This window comes from Muscardinus avellanarius (assembly GCF_963383645.1).
Source record: "Muscardinus avellanarius genome assembly, chromosome: 5".
Taxonomy (NCBI): Eukaryota; Metazoa; Chordata; class Mammalia; order Rodentia; family Gliridae; genus Muscardinus; species Muscardinus avellanarius.
Window position 1 is genome coordinate 141,315,701 of NC_137790.1, and position 17,633 is coordinate 141,333,333.

Below are 17,633 nucleotides of genomic sequence, written 5' to 3' on the forward strand. Positions count from 1 at the left end.
TGCTGGGGCGCCTCAGCTGCTCCCCTGCGTCCTGCTAGGGAGAGCGGGGGGTGGGAGAGGATGGGGAAGGCTTCCCTGTGAAATAAAAAGACGCTTTCTTCCTGGCTACGGGACTATAAACTCACACCAACATTTGGGGCTTGGTGGCACTCCAAGCGAGAGCATCCCTGCTAGACCCAGCGGCGCAGCCCAGCCCGCGGCTCTGGGCACAGGGAGGCGCCAGCAGGAGCCAGGTCGCTCAGCTCTGTTCACACGCCATAACCTGGCACAAGCAGAGAGTGAGGGCGGGCACACCCGTCCCCAGCGGGGGCTCTTGGCACTAGCCCCGCCCCATGCACTTGCTACCACCCGGAGGCCCTAAGCTTCTAGCAGATAGGATAGCAGCTCATCTGGATCCTCAGACACCTGCACGAGGCTGAGAGGTCCAAGGAGGGAGGTGTGATGCTCTCAGTGCCAGTGTTGGGCCGCGGGGCCGCACGAGCCCAGGACGTCACTGAGGAAGAGTGATGTCAGCTTGGTAGTGGACAGAGGAGAGGCTGAAGCCAGGCGCAGTGGTGCTTCTGTGACCCCAACACTGAAGATCACAGGTTCAAGGCCAGCCTCCCTCAGAAACTTAGCCAGGCCCTGTTTCAAAATAAAAAGGTAGGCCGGGCGTGGTGCCACATGCTTGTAATCCCAGTCCTTGGGAGGCTGAGACAGGAGGATCACAGGTTCAAGGTCAGCCTCAACAACTTAGACCTTCTGCAATTTTGACCCTGTTTCCAAATAAATAAAAAGTAGGGCTGCAGGTGTAGCTCAGAGGTAGAATGACCCTGGGTTCAATCCTCTGTTCTGAAATAAATAAATAAATAAATAAATAAATAAATAAATAGATTATAAATTTGGCATGAGTAGTATAATGCTGTGAGCCAGGTATGGTGATGCACACTTGTAATCTCAGTACCTGGAAGGCTGAGACAGGAGGATCACAGGTTTAAGGACAGCCTCAGCTAGTAGTGAGACTCTCGTCAACCTAGTGAGACTTTCAAAATAGGGCTGAGGGTCTAGTTTGGAAGTAGAATACCCTGGGTTCAATCCCCAGTTCCCAAAAATAAATAGATAAATAGATCTGGGGAGCCCATCGTGATGGTGTCTCACCACTCCTTGGGAGGCTGAGACAGGAGGATCTCAGGTTGTAGCCAGCCTCAGCAATTTAGTGAGGCCCTTTTTAAAAAATAAAAGGATAAAGCCGGGCGTGGTGGCGCACGCTTGTAATCCCAGCATTCGGGAGGCTGAGACCAGAGGATCACGGTTCGCGGCCAGCCTCAGCTACTTAGTGAGGCCCTCCGCAACTTAGTGAGACCCTGTTTCAAATTAAAGAATAAAAAATAGGGCAGGGGGTGTAGCTCGGAGGTCAAATGCCTCTGGGTTCCATATCTAGACCCGCAATAAATAAATAAATAAATAAATAAATAAATAAATAGAATAAAAAATAGGGCAGGGGGTATATCTTGGAGGTCGAATGCCCCTGGGTTCCACCTCCAGACCCGCAAAATTAAACAAATAAAATAAGATATTTGGGAGGCTGTGACAGGATCACAGTTTGCGGACAACCTCAGCTACTTAGGGAGGCCCTCTCCAACTCAGATTCTGTTTCAAAATAAAGAATAAAAAATAGGGCCGGGGGTATAGCTCAGAGGTAGAATGCCCCTGGGCTCCACCCCCAGTACCATAAATAAATAATAAATAAATAGGTCTGGGGGTGTAGCTCGGAGGTAGAATACCCCTGGGCTCCACCCCCAGTACCATAAATAAATAATAAATAAATAGGTCTGGGGGTGTAGCTCGGAGGTAGAATACCCCTGGGCTCCACCCCCTGGACCACTCCCCTGAAAAAAGCAGAAGGCAGCTCCTTGTAGCCTCTTTATATAAGCAACTTCGGGTCAGTTATCTAGCCTTTCCATGGCCAGCTTTATATTCAAAAATTTGTGGTACTAGGGATTGAATCCAGGAGCATTCTACCTCTGAGCTACACCCCCAGTCCTATTTTGTATTCTTTATTTGGAAACAGCATCTCACTAAGTTGCAGAGGGCCTCACTAAGTAGCTGAGGCTGTCTGGCAAAGGACCTGCAATCCTCCTGTCTCAGCCTCCCAAGTACTGGGATTACAACTTTGTACCAGCACGCCCTGCTCGTGCTCAGCTGCACAAAGTGAGGGTGAGCTGTATGGTGGCCTACGCTTGTCATCCCAGCATTTGGAAGGCTGAGACAGGAGGATCACACAGGTTCGAGGACAGCCTCAGCTACTATGAGGCCCTTTGCAACTCAGTGAGACCCTGTTTAAAAAAAAACAAAAAAACAGGGCTGGGGGTTCAGCTCAGAGGTAGAATGCCCCTAGGTTCCATCCTCAGTACCGCAAAACATTCATATGAACTAAAGAGGTCTCTAATAGCCAAACAACTTTAAAAAGATTCACACATCCTGTAATCCCAAATTCTCTGTAGCCTGAGGCAGGAGGATCACAAGTTCAAAGCCAGCCTGGACAACTAAGTGAGATACTGTCTCAAAAATAGCAAGGGCTAGCAGGGCGTGGTGGCGCACGCTTGTGATCTGAGCCTTCCAGAGCCTGAAGCCGGAGGGTCGGGGTTTGCGGACAGCCTCGGCTACTTAGCAAAGCCCTTCACAACTCAGACCCTGTTTCAAACATAAAAAGACTAAAACATAGGGCTGGGGGTGTAGCTCGGGGGTACAATGTCCCTGGGTTCCATCCCCAGTACCACGCGCACACACACACACACACACACACACACACACACACACACACACACACGATAGCCAGGGCTGGAGATGCAGCTGCTACGTGGAGTGTTTGCCCTGGGTACAGCCCCCAGTGGAGGCCTTGTTACAGGGCCACAGTAATCAAACCCTGTGGAGTGCGGTTACTCGTAACCGTCGGAGTCAGGAGCTCCAGGGCCGGTCTCTTGATCAAAGTAAGCACTGAGCTCAAACGAGTAGCGATTGTAATCAACTATCTCAGCACTCCGGCCCTGATCAGACCCGTATCAGCAGGAGGTGCAGGGAGAAGCCACAGCGAGCCTTCTTTGGTAAGGCAGCAGTGTGAGCCAGGCAGCCGTTGCGCAGCTCAGAGCGCCCGCAGCCAGTGGAGACCTTGCCCTCCGTGTCTGTGCTTGTGCGCTTGGGTGGGCTGAGATGCCTGCCTTGGTTTCCCTACTGCCCTGCCCCTCCCTCAGAAGACTGCCGGTGCCGTTGGTTTTGTTTGACTGAGGCTTTGCCAGGTCACTGACTGCAGAGATAACGGAGATTTGAGTGAGCACACACAGGGAGCACACACTGCAAAAAGAGTTTGTAAAAATCAAATAGAACGTCCGGGCATGGTGGCACACGGGTTTCCGTTTTAGATCTATAAAACCCAGTCAGGCGTGGTGGCACATACCTGTAACCCCAGTACTTGGGAGGCTGAAACAGGAGGATTGCAGGTTCGTGGCAAGCCTCAGCTACTTAGTGAGTTCCTCTGCATCATAGTGAGACCTGTTTCAAAATAAAGAATAAAAAATAAAGCCGGGCGTGGTGGCGCACGCTTGTAGTCCCCATGCTTGTGAGGCTGAGACAGGAGGATCACGCAGGTTTGAAGCCAGCCTCAGTTGGTTTAAGAGACCCTGTTCCCAAATAAAATATAAACTAGGTCTGGTAGTGTAGCCTGGAGGTAGAAGGCCCCTGGGTTCCATCCCCAGTACCACCAAAAAAAAAAAAAAGAATAAAAAATAGGGCTGAGAAAAGCCGGGCGTGGTGGCGCACGCTTGTAATCCCAGCATTCAGGAGGCTGAGACAGGAGGATCGGGGTTCACAGACAGCCTCAACTACTTAGTGAAGTCCTTTGCAACTCAGACCCTGTTTCAAAATAAAGAATAAAAAATAGAGCTGGGGGTATAGCTCGGAGGTAGAATGCGGAGTCCCATCCCTAGTACCGCAAAACAAAAAAAATAGGGCTGGGTGGTGTAGCTCGATGGTAGGATGCCCTTGGGTTCCACCCCCAGTACCACCGTGCGTGTGTGTGTGTGTGTGTGTGTGTGTGTGTGTGTGTGTGTATGTAATAAATAAAAAGGGCTGGATAGGGTCGTGTACACCTGTAACACCTGTAATCCTAGAACTTGGGAGGCCAAGACAGGAGTATCACAGGTTTGAGGACCATGAAGCAACATAGTGAGACTTTCAAAATAAAAAGAGAGCTGGTGCATAGCTCAAAGGTTGAATGCCCCTGGGTTTCATCCCCAGCACACGAAAAAAAAAGAGAGAGAGAGAGAGAGAGAAAAAGAACACAGGACACAGGAATCTATATGATTTTTGCAAGTTTTTGTCAGCCAACAATTTTACTTCAGAAGTTTAAGAGAAAAATAAGCCAGGAGTGGTGGCGCCCACTTGTCATCCCAGCACTTGGGAGGCTGAGACAGGAGGATCACAGGTTCATGGACAGCCTCAGCTACTTAGTGAGGCCCTCTGCAACTTAGCGAGACCCTACTTCAAACTAAAAAAAATAAAATAAGGCTGAAGGTGAACCCAGAGGTAGAATGCCCCTGGGCTCAACCTCCAGCACCAACAAAGAAAAGCAAAGAAGAATAAGAAGACAGGACACGACTGGCCGCTCCTTGCCTCCCACCTTGAGTGGCCCCGTCCACGGTCCTGGGCAGCACTGCCCCGCCGAGGGCTGGCTCTGCCCTGGTCTAGAGACAGGAACAGGAACCCGCTCCGGCTCTGGTCAGTTTCACTTTTGTTTTCCTCGAAGTGAAAGCTGCCCAAGAGAATCCTAGCCAGCTGCTTCCTCAGCTGCCGGCTCCTGGGTAAGTGTGTGCTGGCTACGACCCCTGCTGGCGCCGCTTCACTTCCCAGGGCTGCAGGAACTGGTGGCAGGGCAGGAGCGGAGCCTGGAGCCAGAGCCAGAGCCTGGGCCAGGGCCTGAGCTGCCCAGGATGGCCGCACAGGGGCCCCGCGCACCGCTGGACGAGGAGCTGTACTCCAGGCAGCTGTGAGCATGGAGGAGGGGTGGGCAGGGGCGGCCCTCACACCTCTCCTCTCCAGCCGCCCACCCCCGCTCCCTCCCCTCCACAGGCAGGTGCTGGGGCTGCCGGCCATGCAGAGGATCCGGGGAGCCAGGGTCCTGCTATCTGGCCTGCGGGGCCTGGGGGCTGAGGTGGCCAAGAACCTGGTCCTGATGGGTGTGGGCAGCCTCACGCTGCACGATTCCCACCCCACCTGCTGGTCTGACCTGGCTGCCCAGGTTAGGATGCTGGGGGCTGGGGGTGCCCTGGGTTCCCGACCAGCTGGAGGCAGGGCCCAGGCAGACTTTCTGTGCGGCTGCTCTGGGCCTCTCCCTAGTTCTTCCTCTCGGAGAAAGACTTGGCGAGGAGCAGGGCAGAGGCCTCCCAGAAAGCCCTGGCTCAGCTCAGTGAAGCTGTCCAGGTCCTCGTCCACCCGGGCAACCTCACGGAAGACCTGCTGCTGAGCTTCCAGGTACCTCCCCAGCCCCTCCGGCCTCCACACGGCCTGTGCCGGCCCTTCCGGCCCTCACCCTGCTGCTGCGCTCCCCAGGTGGTGGTGCTCACCAGCTCCAGGCTGGACGAGCAGCTGAGGGTGGGTGCCTTGTGCCACAAGCACGGAGTCGGCTTCCTGGTAGCTGATACCCGGGGCCTCGTGGGGTGAGTGAGACCGCCGGCCCCGCTGCCAGTCACAGCCCATGCTTGGTCCCAGTGCCGTCCCTGTCCCCGCTTCGAGCTTGCCCCAGGCCCCTCCTCCCGCGCAGACCTGTATTCTGGTCACCAGCCCCACCCCCAGTTCCTCTACCTCAGCCTCTAAGCCTGCTCTAGGATTGCCCCCCACCTCCCAAAAAAGAAACCGTCTAAACCGGGTGTGGTGGCACACGCCTGTAATCCCAGTACCTGGGAGGCTAAGATTACAGATGCAATTGCATGTTAATGGTCAGCCTCGGCTACTTAGTGGGATCATTTCAAAATAAAGAATAAAAAAATGAGGCTAAGGGCATAGCTTGGAGGTAGAAAGCCCCTGGGTTCCACTCCCAGTACAGCAAAAACAAAAAAGGCCAGGCCGGAGTTTTTCTCAGGTAAAATGCCCCTGGACTGGATCCCCAGTAACAAACCAGATGTCCTAGTGTACAAGCCTCTCCCAGCATTCCTTTCCCCGTCCAAGCCCTCTGGGCCTGGCCACAGCGTGGGCCAGCTCGGTGGTCCCTGCCGCCCCACACCAGGCAGGTATTCTGTGACTTTGGTGAGGCCTTCACCGTGGAGGACCCTACAGAGGCAGAACCTCTGACGGCTGCCGTCCTGGACATCTCCCAGGTAAGAGCTGACCGAGGGGCGAGCCAGGGCCCGTGAAGTCAGGATGGCTCCCCTGAGCCGAGCTGCCTCAACCCAGGGCTCGCCGGGCATTCTGACTGTGAGGAAAGGCCCTGGGGACTCCTTCTGCAGTGGGGACTTGGTCACTTTCTCTGGCATTGAGGGCATGGCTGAGCTCAACGGCTGTCCTCCCAGGCCTGTCCACGTGAGAGGTAAGCCAGCAGGAGCCGGGGTGCACACAGGTGACCCCAGCACTTGGGAGGCTGAGACCGGAGGATCGCGGTTCGAAGCCAGCCTCAGCTACTCAGTGAGGCCCTTCACAACTCAGTGAGACCCTGTTTCAAAATAGAGAATAAAAAATAGGGCTGGGGTTGTAGCTCGGAGGTAGAACGTCCCGAGTTCCATCCCCAGTACTGCAAAAATAAAAATAAATACATAAGTAAATGTAAGTGAGTAATAAATAAAAAGAGAGGCAAGCCAGCCCCACCCCCACCCCAGGAGCAACGGCCGAGCCCCGGAGCTGGACACGGCTCACACCTGTAATCCCAGTACCTGAGAGGCCGAGACTAGAGGATCGCAGGTTTGAGGCCACTCTCAGCGATTCAGGCCCTCAGGAACTTAGTGAGATCTTATTACAAAATAAAAAGGGCTAGGGGCGTAGCTCGGAGGTAGAACGCCCCTGGGTTCAGTTCCCTGTACACCCCACACACACATACACTCAGGGTCCCCATGGGGATGAACACAGTCTGGTACTTAGGGACCCCTTCCCTTGACCCACCCAAAGTGTAGACATTCCAGGATACAGAGGGATGTGGGGGCTGCTCGGGCTCAGGGTGGTGACTCACTAGGCTGATCTCCCCCAGAGGATGGGGCGTTGGAGATTGGGGACACCACAGCCTTCTCCCGTTACCTGCGTGGTGGGTCAGTCACCGAGGTCAAGAGGCCCCAGATTGTGAGCCATGTGAGTGCAGGGGCACCTGGGGGATGCGGGTGCCGCGCGGGGCCACCGTGCTCGGGGCCCCGCTCTAAGCCGAGTCTCCCCGCAGGAGCCCCTGGAGGTAGCCCTGCTCCAGCCCCGGGTGGTGGCCCAGGGTCGACAGGAAGCCCTCCGCGCCCGCCACCTGCACCAGGCCTTCCGCGCACTGCACCAGTTCCAGCACCTGCACGGCCGGCTGCCCCGGCCCTGGCACGCTGTGAGTGGCCCGCGGCACGGCCGCCAGCCTCCGTCCCGCTGGCATTTCAGCTGCCAGGCCTCAGCTCCACAGTGCGGCAACGGAGCAGCTGGCGGTTCCCTCACTGAGGAGGGAGGAAGGGAGACAAGAAAGCCAAGCGGGCACACACCTGTGATCGTAGTACTTGGGAGCCTGAGGAGCCGAAGTCACGGCCAACCTCAGTGACCTAGCGAGAAACCTCAGCAACCGAACTAGACCCTGTTTCAAAGTAAATGTATATATCCGGGCGTAGTGGTGCGCGTCTGTAATCCCAGCACTTAGGGGCTGAGACAGGAGGGTCACAGATTCAAGGACAGCCCAGCAAGTAGTGAGACTCTCATCAACCTAGCAAGCCCCTGTTTCAAGAATAAAAATAAAGAGCCGGCGTGGTGGGGCAGGCTTGCCACCCAGCACTCGGGATCACAGGTTCAGGGCCAGCCTCGGCTACTTAGTGAGGCCCTCTGCAACTCAGCGAGACCCTGTTTCCAAATAAAGAAAGGCAAATAGGGCTGGGGGTGTAGCTTGGCAGAATGTCCCTGGGTTCCATCCCCAGGATGACAAAAATAAGTAAAAAATACAAAGGCTGAGAGTATACCTTAGAATTGGAACTGACCCCTCACCCCCATGTTCAATCCTAGTACCAAAAAATCCAACAACAAAGGATAAAAACCACTATCTCTTTATATTATTATTATTATTATTATTATTATTATTAATTATGCTTTTTGGTGGGACAGGACTCAGCCAGGCCTGCCTGTGGTACCACAGAGCTCTCCCCACAGGCGGATGCAGAGGTCATGGTGGGCCTGGCCTGGGCCCTGGGACCACTGAAGGGGACAGAAGAGGAGCCACTGGACGAGGGCCTCCTGCGGACAGTTGCTCTGAGTAGCGCGGGGGACTTGAGCCCCATGGCGGCCTTTCTGGGGGCAGTGGTGGCACAGGAAGTCCTGAAGGTGCGCGGCGCGGGCGGGCGGGAAGGAGAGGGAGCCCAGAGCGAGGGCTGAAGGGAGGCAGAGCCCTGGGTCTGAACTGCTGGCTCCTAGGCAGTCTCCCGGAAGTTCATGCCGCTGGACCAGTGGCTCTATTTTGATGCCCTCGATTGTCTTCCAGAAGATCAGCTTCCCAATTCTGAGGACTGTGCCCCGGTAAGGTCCTGCGGTGGGGGTGCAAACCTGTCCAAAACCAGGGCTAAGCCGGGTGTGGTGGCTCACACTTATAATCCCAGTATTTGGGAGGCTGAGACAGGAGGGTCACAAGTTTGTGGCCAACCTTAACTACTTAATGAGGCCCTTCGCAATTTAGTGAGACCCTGTTTCAAAATAAAAAGTAGGGCTGGGGAGCCGGTCGTGGTGGCGCTCACTTGTAACCCCAGCATTCAGGAGGCTGAGACCAGAGGATCGCAGTTCACGGACAGCCTTAGCTACTTAGCGAGGCCCTCTGCAACTCAATGAGACCCAGTTTCAAAATAAAGAAGAAAAAATAGGGCTGGGGGTGTAGCTCGGAGGTCAAATGCCCCTGGGTTCCACTCCCAGACCCGCAAAAAAAAAAAAAAAAAAAAAAGGTCTGGGGATATAGCTTTGAGATAGAATGCCCCTGGGTTCCATCCCTAGTACACAAATTAAAAAAAAAAAAAAAAAAAAAGCCGGGTGTGGGTGGTGCATGCCTGTAATCCTAGTATTTGGGAGACTGGAGAGTTGCAGATTCGAGGCCAGCCTCAGCAACTTAGTGAGGCCCTGTTTCAAAATAAAAAACTAATGAATATAATAATAGGGCTGGGGGTGTAGCTTGGAGGCAGAAGGCCTCTGGGCTCAGTCCTCCAGGGTGGTAGATGGGGGAGGGCGCAGCATGGGCCAGCCGCCCTCACTGAGCCCCGTCTGTATCCCCTAGAGGGGCTGTCGCTATGATGGGCAGATCGCAGTGTTTGGGGCTGATTTTCAGGGGAAACTGAGGCACCAGCACTACCTCCTGGTGAGCTGTGGGGAGGGAGGGAGGGAGGGGTGGATGGAGGGAGGCCCTCTGGCTAAGGCTGCGCGTGTCAGCAGGTGGGCGCTGGCGCCATCGGCTGTGAGCTGCTCAAAGGCTTCGCCCTGGTGGGCCTGGGGGCTGGCGGACGCGGCGGCGTGACGGTCTCAGACATGGACCACGTAGAGCGCTCTAACCTCAGCCGGCAGCTCCTCTTCAGGCCCCAGGACATTGGTGTGAGTGTCGAGTGGGCCGCCCCACAGCCCCGGGCTGCCCTCCACGTTGACCCGGGTGCACCAGCTTCCTCCCTTGGTCTCAGAGGCCCAAGGCAGAGGTGGCTGCAGCGGCTGCCCAGAGACTGAACCCAGACCTACAGGTGACTGCACTCTCCTACCCACTGGATCCCAGCACACACGGTGTGTTCGGGGACAGCTTCTTCTCCGGTGTGGATGGCGTGGCCGCTGCCCTGGACAGTTTCCAGGCCCGTGAGTGCCCGCCTTAAGCTCTGCCCTCGCCCAGGGCTTTCCCAGCCCGCGCCTGACCCTCCGCCCCTCACCAGGACGCTATGTGGCAGCTCGCTGTACCCACTACCTGAAGCCACTGCTGGAGGCGGGCACCCAGGGCACCCGCGGCAGTGCCTCGGTGTTCCTGCCCCATGTGACTGAGACTTACAGAGGCCCCGCCTCGGCTGCGGACTCCGAGGACGCCCCGCAGCCGGTCTGCACCCTGCGCCACTTCCCCAGCACCGCAGAGCACACCCTGCAGGTGAGCAGCGCGCACCAGCCGCTCCCTGCGGCACCCAGACCCCCAGCATCCTCCTGGGGGACGCCTCAGTGCCCCTCCCTCCCCTGCAGTGGGCCCGGGATGAATTTGAAGGACTCTTCCGACTCTCTGCAGAGACCATCAACCGCTACCAACAGTAAGGCCAGCAAGAGGGGCGAGGGCACTGGGGGCTCCAAGCGCCCTGTGATGTAGAGCCTCAACCCCCCCCCCAGGGCGCGTGCTTTCCCGGCAGACACGGACAGGTTGCAGGTACTGACCCTCCTGCAGCCGGTGCTGGGAGGCCGAAGGGCGCGCCCACAGACCTGGCAAGACTGCGTGGTGTGGGCGCTGGGCCACTGGCAGTGGCGCTTCCGTGACGGCATCACACAGCTGCTGAGGAGCCTCCCTCCTGACAAGGTGGGCGTCTCGGGCCTGGGGGGCGCAGGCCCCGGGGACCACACTCACCCGGCACACTCACACTCACACTCCCTAGGTGCTTGAGGATGGAACTCTGTTCTGGTCGGGACCCAGACGGTGCCCGCAGCCTCTGGAATTTGACAGCAGCCAAGTGAGGAGGGTCCCTTGGGGCTCCTCAGAGCAGAGGCGCACGCTCCCAGGCACTCCACGCGCTCACCTGCCCGCCCCGCTTCTGACCACAGGACGTGCACCTCCTCTACGTGCTGGCAGCTGCCAACCTATATGCCCAGATGCACAGGCTGCCCGGCTCCCGCGATCCGACCGCCCTCCCCGGGCTGCTGGCGCCACTGCTGCAGCCTGGCTCCCAGGGCCGGGCTCCCATCCCTGCCGAGAGCCCGGAGCCGGCTCCGGCGGCCGCTGAGTTGGGTGAGACCCCTGGCCCTGGCCTTCCACTGCCACTCAAAGGCCTGGCTCTGTCTTCAGTTGAGCTGGGTACCCCGCAGCCAACTTCTGCCTCTCGGCCCTCTGACCTGCTTCTCTCTAGGTTTAGCCCCACTCTGGCCCTTGGGACGTCCTCTCCCTGCTTCCTACTCTGTATCCCAGTTCCCTTGGGAGTCAGAAAAAAAAAGAAAAGAAAAAAAAAGCTGCCGGGCATGGGCATGGTGGTGCACACTTGTAATGCCATTACTTAGGAGGCTGAGACTGGAGGATCGTGATTCACAGACAGCCTCAGCTACTTAGTAAGGCCCTCTACAATTTAGTGAGACCCTGTCTCAAAGAATAAAAAACAGGGCTGGGAATGTAGCTCAGAGGTAGAATGTCCCTAGGTTCCATCTCCCCAGCCCTACAAAAAGAAAAAAGAAAAAAAAAAGAAAAGAAAAAAAGAAAGGAACAAATAGGACTAGGGATGTAGCGCGGAGGTAGAATGCGCCTGAGTTCAATCCCCGGGACCAGAAAAAGAAAAGAGCCCGGGAAAAGCTAGGCGGGGCCCAGGGAGGCCAGCCACAGAGGTGCACACGTGCTCACGCAGGTGAAAGGCAGGGCCCAGGGAGGCCAGCCACAGAGGTGCACATGTGCTCGCGCAGGTGAAAGGCAGGGCTGCAGCATCAGTCAGGGGGCCCTGATTTGATGTGAGGGGGGGTGGTACACGCCTGTAATCACAGTATCACAGGTTCGAGGCCAGCCTCAGCAACTTAGACCCTCAGCAAACCCAAGTGCAAACCTCATCCCATCCCCAACAGGCCCCGAGCAGCTGGAGGACCTGCAGGAAGCCCTGGAAGTCTGGAGCGAGGGCCCTTCCCTGAAACCTCTGAAGTTTGAGAAGGTGGGATCCTAGGTGGGGGCGAGGAGTGGGGCTGGGGAGGGTGGGAGTCAGGAGGGCACTGCCCTCTGGAGCCTCGGCTCGCTGTGGACAAGGAGAGCCGGTAGCATCCGCGGTACATCTCCGAAGACCTGGGTGTGAGACGGGGCTTTGTGGTGAAGAAGTGCCCCTGAGCACCACCATGCCTCGGGCCTGGCAGGACGGTGACAGCAACTTCCACGTAGACTTCGTGACTGCCGCAGCCACCCTGCGCTCTCAGAACTACGGGATCCCACCGGCCAGCCGGGCTCAGGTAGCCCCACCCCAGGGGCTCAGGTCTGGACGCGGAGGCCAAGCCCTCGTCCAACACCTCGGGGTCCTCCTGTCCTTGGCAGAGCCAACAAATCATGGGCCAGATCATCCCAGCCGTTGCCACCACTTCAGCCGCTGTGGCAGGCCTGCTGGGCCTGGAGCTGTATAAGGTGGTGGGTGGGCTGCGGACCCTGGGTGCCTTTCGCCACAGCGCTCTGCACCTGGCTGAAAACCGCTTCGAACGCTGGGTTCCTTCCGCCCCGGCCATCCAGACGGTGAGCCCCGGCACCCACCACCCCCGCCCCGACTGGTCCTGGGTTTCCCCTGCATCTGCCCAAACACTCTAGCTGTGGCCTCTGTCCAGATCCAGGCTGTGGGGGAGTCTCCAGGGCTCCCTCCAGCCCCTTCCTGCTGTGAGGCCAGCCTGGGACCTGTCAGACACAGGAAGCAGCCGTCAGCCGTCCCCTCAGCCCCCCTGCAGCCGGGGTCTGGGGAGACGCAGCTTTAACTCATTAGCGAGACCAGACATCCTCACAGCCCCAGCCCCTCCTTCCCAGGAGTACCCCTGAGGCGGGGATGGGGGAGGGGTGGCCGGCGGGGTGGGGGAGGCGGCACCCCAACCCCAGAGTCTCACACCCCTCTTCAGGGCCCTGGCCTGCCCCCCCAAGCTGAGTTAGTGGGCCCAGGCTGGCGGGGGGCGGGGCCGCCCTGCTCCAGGAGTGTGGGTGTTTATGTGACAGATGTGAGCATGCCAGCGTCTGGGCATCCCTGGTGTGCAGGCAGGGAGAGAGGAAGCTTGCACAAGTGTGTGCCAGATGGGAACGCAGGGTTCTTGCTCACTGTGGACACGCGTGGATGTGCCTGTGTGCATGCATACGGGTGCTGGTGGCTCTCGAGCCCGTGTGTTCCTGTGACTGCAGGGCTGGGAACACCGCCAACTGCACGCAGCCTCCACAGTAGATGGCATTTCCTTGGGGCACAGGAAACGGGTGGAGGGAGTGCTGGCGCCAGGGGGCAGGGCAGAGGTCACCAGCGAGCAGCTCCAGGGTCCCTCTGGACACGGCACACACGGCCCCTTTGTGAGCTGCCCCACCTTGAAGCAGCACACAGGCTGCCTTTGTCCATGGCCGGGAGGGCCCCATCTTGCCTCTGGCCCTGTCTCAGCTTAACCCCACTGGGTTTCTCAGAGCCTGGTGTAATCCCCCTGTCCTGGCTGCCTGCCTCCCTTCTGTCCTCAACTCTAGGCACCAGGACCTCAAGACTTCTTTTTATTTATTTATTTTTATTTTTTGTGGTGCTGAGGATTGAGCCCAGAGGCATTCTCTCTCTGAGTTATACCCCGGCTCTGGCCCTATTTAATTAATTTGTGTGTGTGTGTGTGTGTGTGTGTGTGTGTGTGTGTGTGTGTTACTAGAAATTGAACCCAAGTCATTCTACCTTTGAGCTCCACCTCCAGCCTGATTTTTTTTTATTCTGAAATAGAGTCTCACTAAGTTGCAGAGGGTCTCACAAGTTGCTGAGACTGGCTGAGAACCTGCGATCCTCCTGTCTCGGCCTCCCAAGAACTAGGATTAGAAACGTGTACCACCACGTCTGGCTCCTATTTTATTTTTTTATTTGGAAACAGTCTCACTAAGTTGCCGAGGCTGGCTGCAAGCCTGTGATCTTCCTGTCTCAGCCTCCCAAGTATTGAGATTTTTTTTGTAAACAGGGTCTCACCAGGTTGCTGAAGCTGTCCTCAAACCTGCAATCCTCCTGTTTTAGCCTCCCAAGTATTGGGATTACAGGTGCCCTGTGCACCACTGCACCCGGTTCCTTCAAGATCTTGAGACAGGGAGGGCCACTGGATTGGAAGAGGCCTCTATGGGCTCTCCCCCACCCAATCTCTGGGCCAAGGGCCCCAATGGTCACTGTACCCTTGTCCCCTGTGTGCCCAAAAGAAGCCCAAGGCTTTGGAAGTAAAGATCGTCTCCCAGCTCCCAGCTTTGCGTGTGTGGGACAGGCAGCTTTATCAGAGACTGCTCGCTTCCTCGGGAAGTACCACCCCCTCGCTCCTACAACAACTGGCGTGAGATGGACCCGTCTGTTTCCTTGTGTGGGCCCCACGGCCCATTTCCTGTGCCTTGCCTGGGCCCAGATCCCACCTTCTACCCCGCCCCCACCTTCCTGCCTCCATCAGCGCCTCCCCCCAGGAGAGGCGGCTGGTAACTGGGACTGGGGTGGCCGGTTTGTGTGAGAAGTTGCTCACCCCCCACCGCCACCCTCCAGTTCCAGCACCTGAAGTGGACCTGCTGGGACCGCCTGACAGTGCCAGCTGGACGGCCAGAGAAGACGCTGGAGTCCCTGCTGGCCCATCTACAGGTGTGCCCTGAACCCACTCTGCCCCAACCCGGCCCGGCCAGCCAGGCGACGGCGCTGACCCGTGTGTCTCTCTAGGAACAACAGGCTCTGAGCGTGCGGAGGGTGCTGCTCGGCCCTGCCCTGCTCTATTCTGCAGAATGGCCACCCGAAAAGCAGGCCCAGCATCTGCCCCTCAGGTGAGCCCACACCAGTGTCCTGGAGGCCCAGGGCGGGCCACACACAGCCTCCCTCTTCTCCCTAGGCCATTCTAGGCCCCTCACACCTTCCTGAAGCATTCTCACCAAATGGGGCCAGCAAATGGGCTGGGGGCAGGGCGAGGCCCAGGAGCCTGAGCAGGGGCCTCAGAGCTGCCCGCTCGGCCAGTAGTGGCCCCACGCCCTGCTCAGCTCTCTCACAGCCCACTCCCCTGGGACCCACGCTTCCTGCCCCCTGCTGGCCCCACCAGCTGCTCCTAAAATAGTTTCCGATGTTTCCTGTCTCGAGTTGCTCCTGGCCTGGGCTCCTGAGGGCTCGCTAGCGCCCCCTGGTCCAGCCGGGCTGCCCTCCTCTGCCTCAGCTCGCCTTCCCATCTCCCGTCCCCGTGCCAGGGTGACAGAACTGGTCCAGCACGTGACGGGCCAGGCGCTGGAGCCCGGGCTGCGGGTCCTGGTCCTGGAGCTCAGCTGCGAGGGCGAGGAGGACGGAACTGCCTTCCCTCCCCTGCACTACGAGCTGTGACCGAGGCGGCCACCCACTCCTCCTCTGCCCACCCGCCTGCGCGCGAGCCCACACCATCACTCAATAAACAATAAACGACGCTCAGGAGCAGGCGCGGGTGGAGGCAGGAGCGACGGCGTGCCCGGCCGGACAGGGAGCCTGGGAGGGAGGGAAAGACCAGGTTTGTGTGGCGGGGCTGTGCCTCACAGGGTTGGGGCTGCCTTCCGGAGCCGCGCGGAAGCAAGAACGTAGAAAAAGGCCTTTATTGTCCCAGGCAAGAGGGCAGGGTCAGAGGTAACTGACATCATCGCAGATGATGGGCTGGCGGCTGCGGCAGCTCATGAGGGCCGCGAAGCGCGAGAGGTCCGCAGGCAGTTCAAGCTCTGGGCGCGGCGGGCACGACAGCCGTTTCCCTGCCATTGCTGCCCGCCGAGCTCGGGCCAGCCGGCGCCTCAGCTGCTCCGAGAGGCCGAGCAGGAACTGGGGGGGTCGGCCACGAGCACGGGGTGCGCCTCCGTCGCCCCCCTCACTTGCTGCCTCGGGCAGCTCCATCCAGTTGTGAACTAAGTCAGCAAAACAGTTGTCCCCCAGCACCAGGGGCTGGCGACTGCGACCCCTGTTCAGCAGGGCTGCCGTCCAGTCCTCGGCCTCCAGTCCCTGCCAGTGCTCCAGGCAGGCGTCTGGGGTGGACTTGGGCCGCGGGCGGTGGGCAGGCGGTGTGTGGCCTACAGGCTCCCTGCCGGCCAGGGAGAGGCCACTGACTGAGAGGCGCTGGCTAGGAGGGGGCCGTGCTCGGAGTGCTGGGCGCTGGGGTACCGGCAGGTCCTCCTCTCGCCAGGTGCTGCCTGACACCTCGGAGAAGCCAGAGTCCCAGTCCAGGCCTTGCTCTCTAGGACTCCCGAAGGCTGCACCCTTGTCTTCTGTCACCAAAGCTTCCTCCTCCTCCTCCTCCACACAGCAGACAGAGTCCTCTTCAAAGTCTTCGGGGGCCTGAAGCTGGTGGCGGGGCTGCACACCTGGGCCGGTTTTGGGGGGCGGCTGCAGGGGGCCAGGCATAGGCGAGGAGCCTGTGTCCCGGCCGCACAGCTGCAGGGGAAGAAAGAGCCGCAGGTGGAAGGTGTTGCTTGTCACCCCACGAGCCTGACCCGGCCAGCCCTGAGGAGGGTGAGCGGGTGGCAGGGCTTGAGGGCCGGCTGGCCTGGCAGCGGGGCAGAACAGGCGCGGCTCCCATCCACCGGCCTGCTGGCTGGCAGTCCTGCAGGCTGCTGCACGCAGGGCCGGGCAAGTCGGCACCCGCCACCGGGGCCTGCTTCGGGAAGTGCGTCCTGTCGGGGCTCCGCGGGGGTGGGGTGGGGGGGCATCCTGCCTTTGGGGTAGCAGGCCCCCAAAGCGCCTTTCAGAGAAGGCCAGGGGTCTGCTGGCGAGCGGCAGAGGAAGGAGGGACAGGCCAGTCTGAGGCTGGGCGTCCACAGCGGCGCCGCACTTCTTTAGGCCCCGGGCACCCCTGCTCTGCCCCAGGAGAAGCCCCCGCCACTGCCCTCCTGCTACTTGATGCCCGAGCAGCTCCACCACCCGCAGCCCAGCGCTGGCCATCTGGCCCGCGGTCGGCTCCCGTCGCCGGCGCCCCGCGCGTCCTCGCGGCCACACCCACCCCTCCTCACCAGTTCCCAGCGGAGCTGGCTCAGGAAGCTGTCCAGCCGGGCGCTGTGCATGGCCGCGCCGAGCCCCCAGGCCGGCCGCTCCTCCTCCGCCCCGGCGAGCCGCGCAGCCAGGGCCGGCCGGCCAGCGCGCCCCGCCGCGCCGCCGCCGCCCCAACATCTGGCGGCCGCCCCGCCCCCGGCCCGCAGCCAGGGGCGGGGCGCGCGGAGGCCACGCCCGTGGGCGGGGCGCGCGGAGGCCACGCCCCGGCCCCTGTGCCCGCGCGGCGCCGCTGTCACTGAAGCCCGACCTGGTCCGGGGCGCGGACCCTGCGCTCGCCGCGTGGCGCGGGCAGCTCGGCCTCTCGGCCACCCCAGGGCGCTGGCCGCCCCTCCACAGGCACCGTGCGGCGCCCGATCCTGGACCCGGCGGTGTTGTAGGCCGCTGGGGGTCGGCCTCGCCCCCGCGGGGTCCCGACAACCCCGGGAGGTGACAGGAGTGGGCTCGGCCCTTCTGAGCCTCGGGGCTCGCAAGGCCCCGCCGCAGAGTTGGGGGGCCCTCGGGAATCCCCGCCCGTGCGGGCTCGCCGCGCTGGGCTGGGCCGCCCTCTGGTGGGCCGCGCGGGGCTCC

The 17,633-nt window shown here is 59.5% G+C and overlaps 2 protein-coding genes across 3 annotated transcripts in view; one reads left to right on the forward strand and one right to left on the reverse strand.

The window, feature by feature from the left end:
- Nucleotides 1–2,826: 2,826 nt before the first annotated feature.
- On the forward strand, nt 2,827–15,386 carry UBA7 (ubiquitin like modifier activating enzyme 7; the record flags this gene model as incomplete). The annotated part of the gene is made up of 25 exons (XM_080696652.1): nt 2,827–2,857; nt 4,885–5,020; nt 5,104–5,272; nt 5,371–5,505; nt 5,584–5,690; nt 6,257–6,347; nt 6,424–6,556; nt 7,208–7,305; nt 7,391–7,537; nt 8,338–8,508; nt 8,599–8,700; nt 9,443–9,523; nt 9,598–9,753; nt 9,837–10,002; nt 10,077–10,282; nt 10,372–10,436; nt 10,513–10,696; nt 10,773–10,847; nt 10,939–11,122; nt 11,938–12,020; nt 12,217–12,309; nt 12,392–12,583; nt 14,577–14,669; nt 14,745–14,845; nt 15,257–15,386. 25 exons carry the CDS (start codon nt 2,827–2,829, stop codon nt 15,384–15,386), a joined length of 3,129 nt encoding a protein of 1,042 aa, XP_080552778.1.
- A 267-nt stretch (nt 15,387–15,653) lies between these two features.
- INKA1 (inka box actin regulator 1) overlaps nt 15,654–17,633 on the reverse strand; it is a gene marked incomplete at both ends in the record, with an annotated part of 74,846 nt that continues 72,866 nt past the window's right edge. Inside the window, 2 exons of one of the 2 annotated variants that reach the window (XM_080696754.1) lie at nt 15,654–16,451; nt 17,027–17,077. In XM_080696754.1, the coding sequence (XP_080552880.1) occupies nt 15,654–16,451; nt 17,027–17,077 (849 nt within the window). Of the gene's footprint in view, nt 16,452–17,026; nt 17,078–17,633 lie in introns of those variants that run through there. The other variant, XM_080696755.1, reaches the window with a different exon arrangement.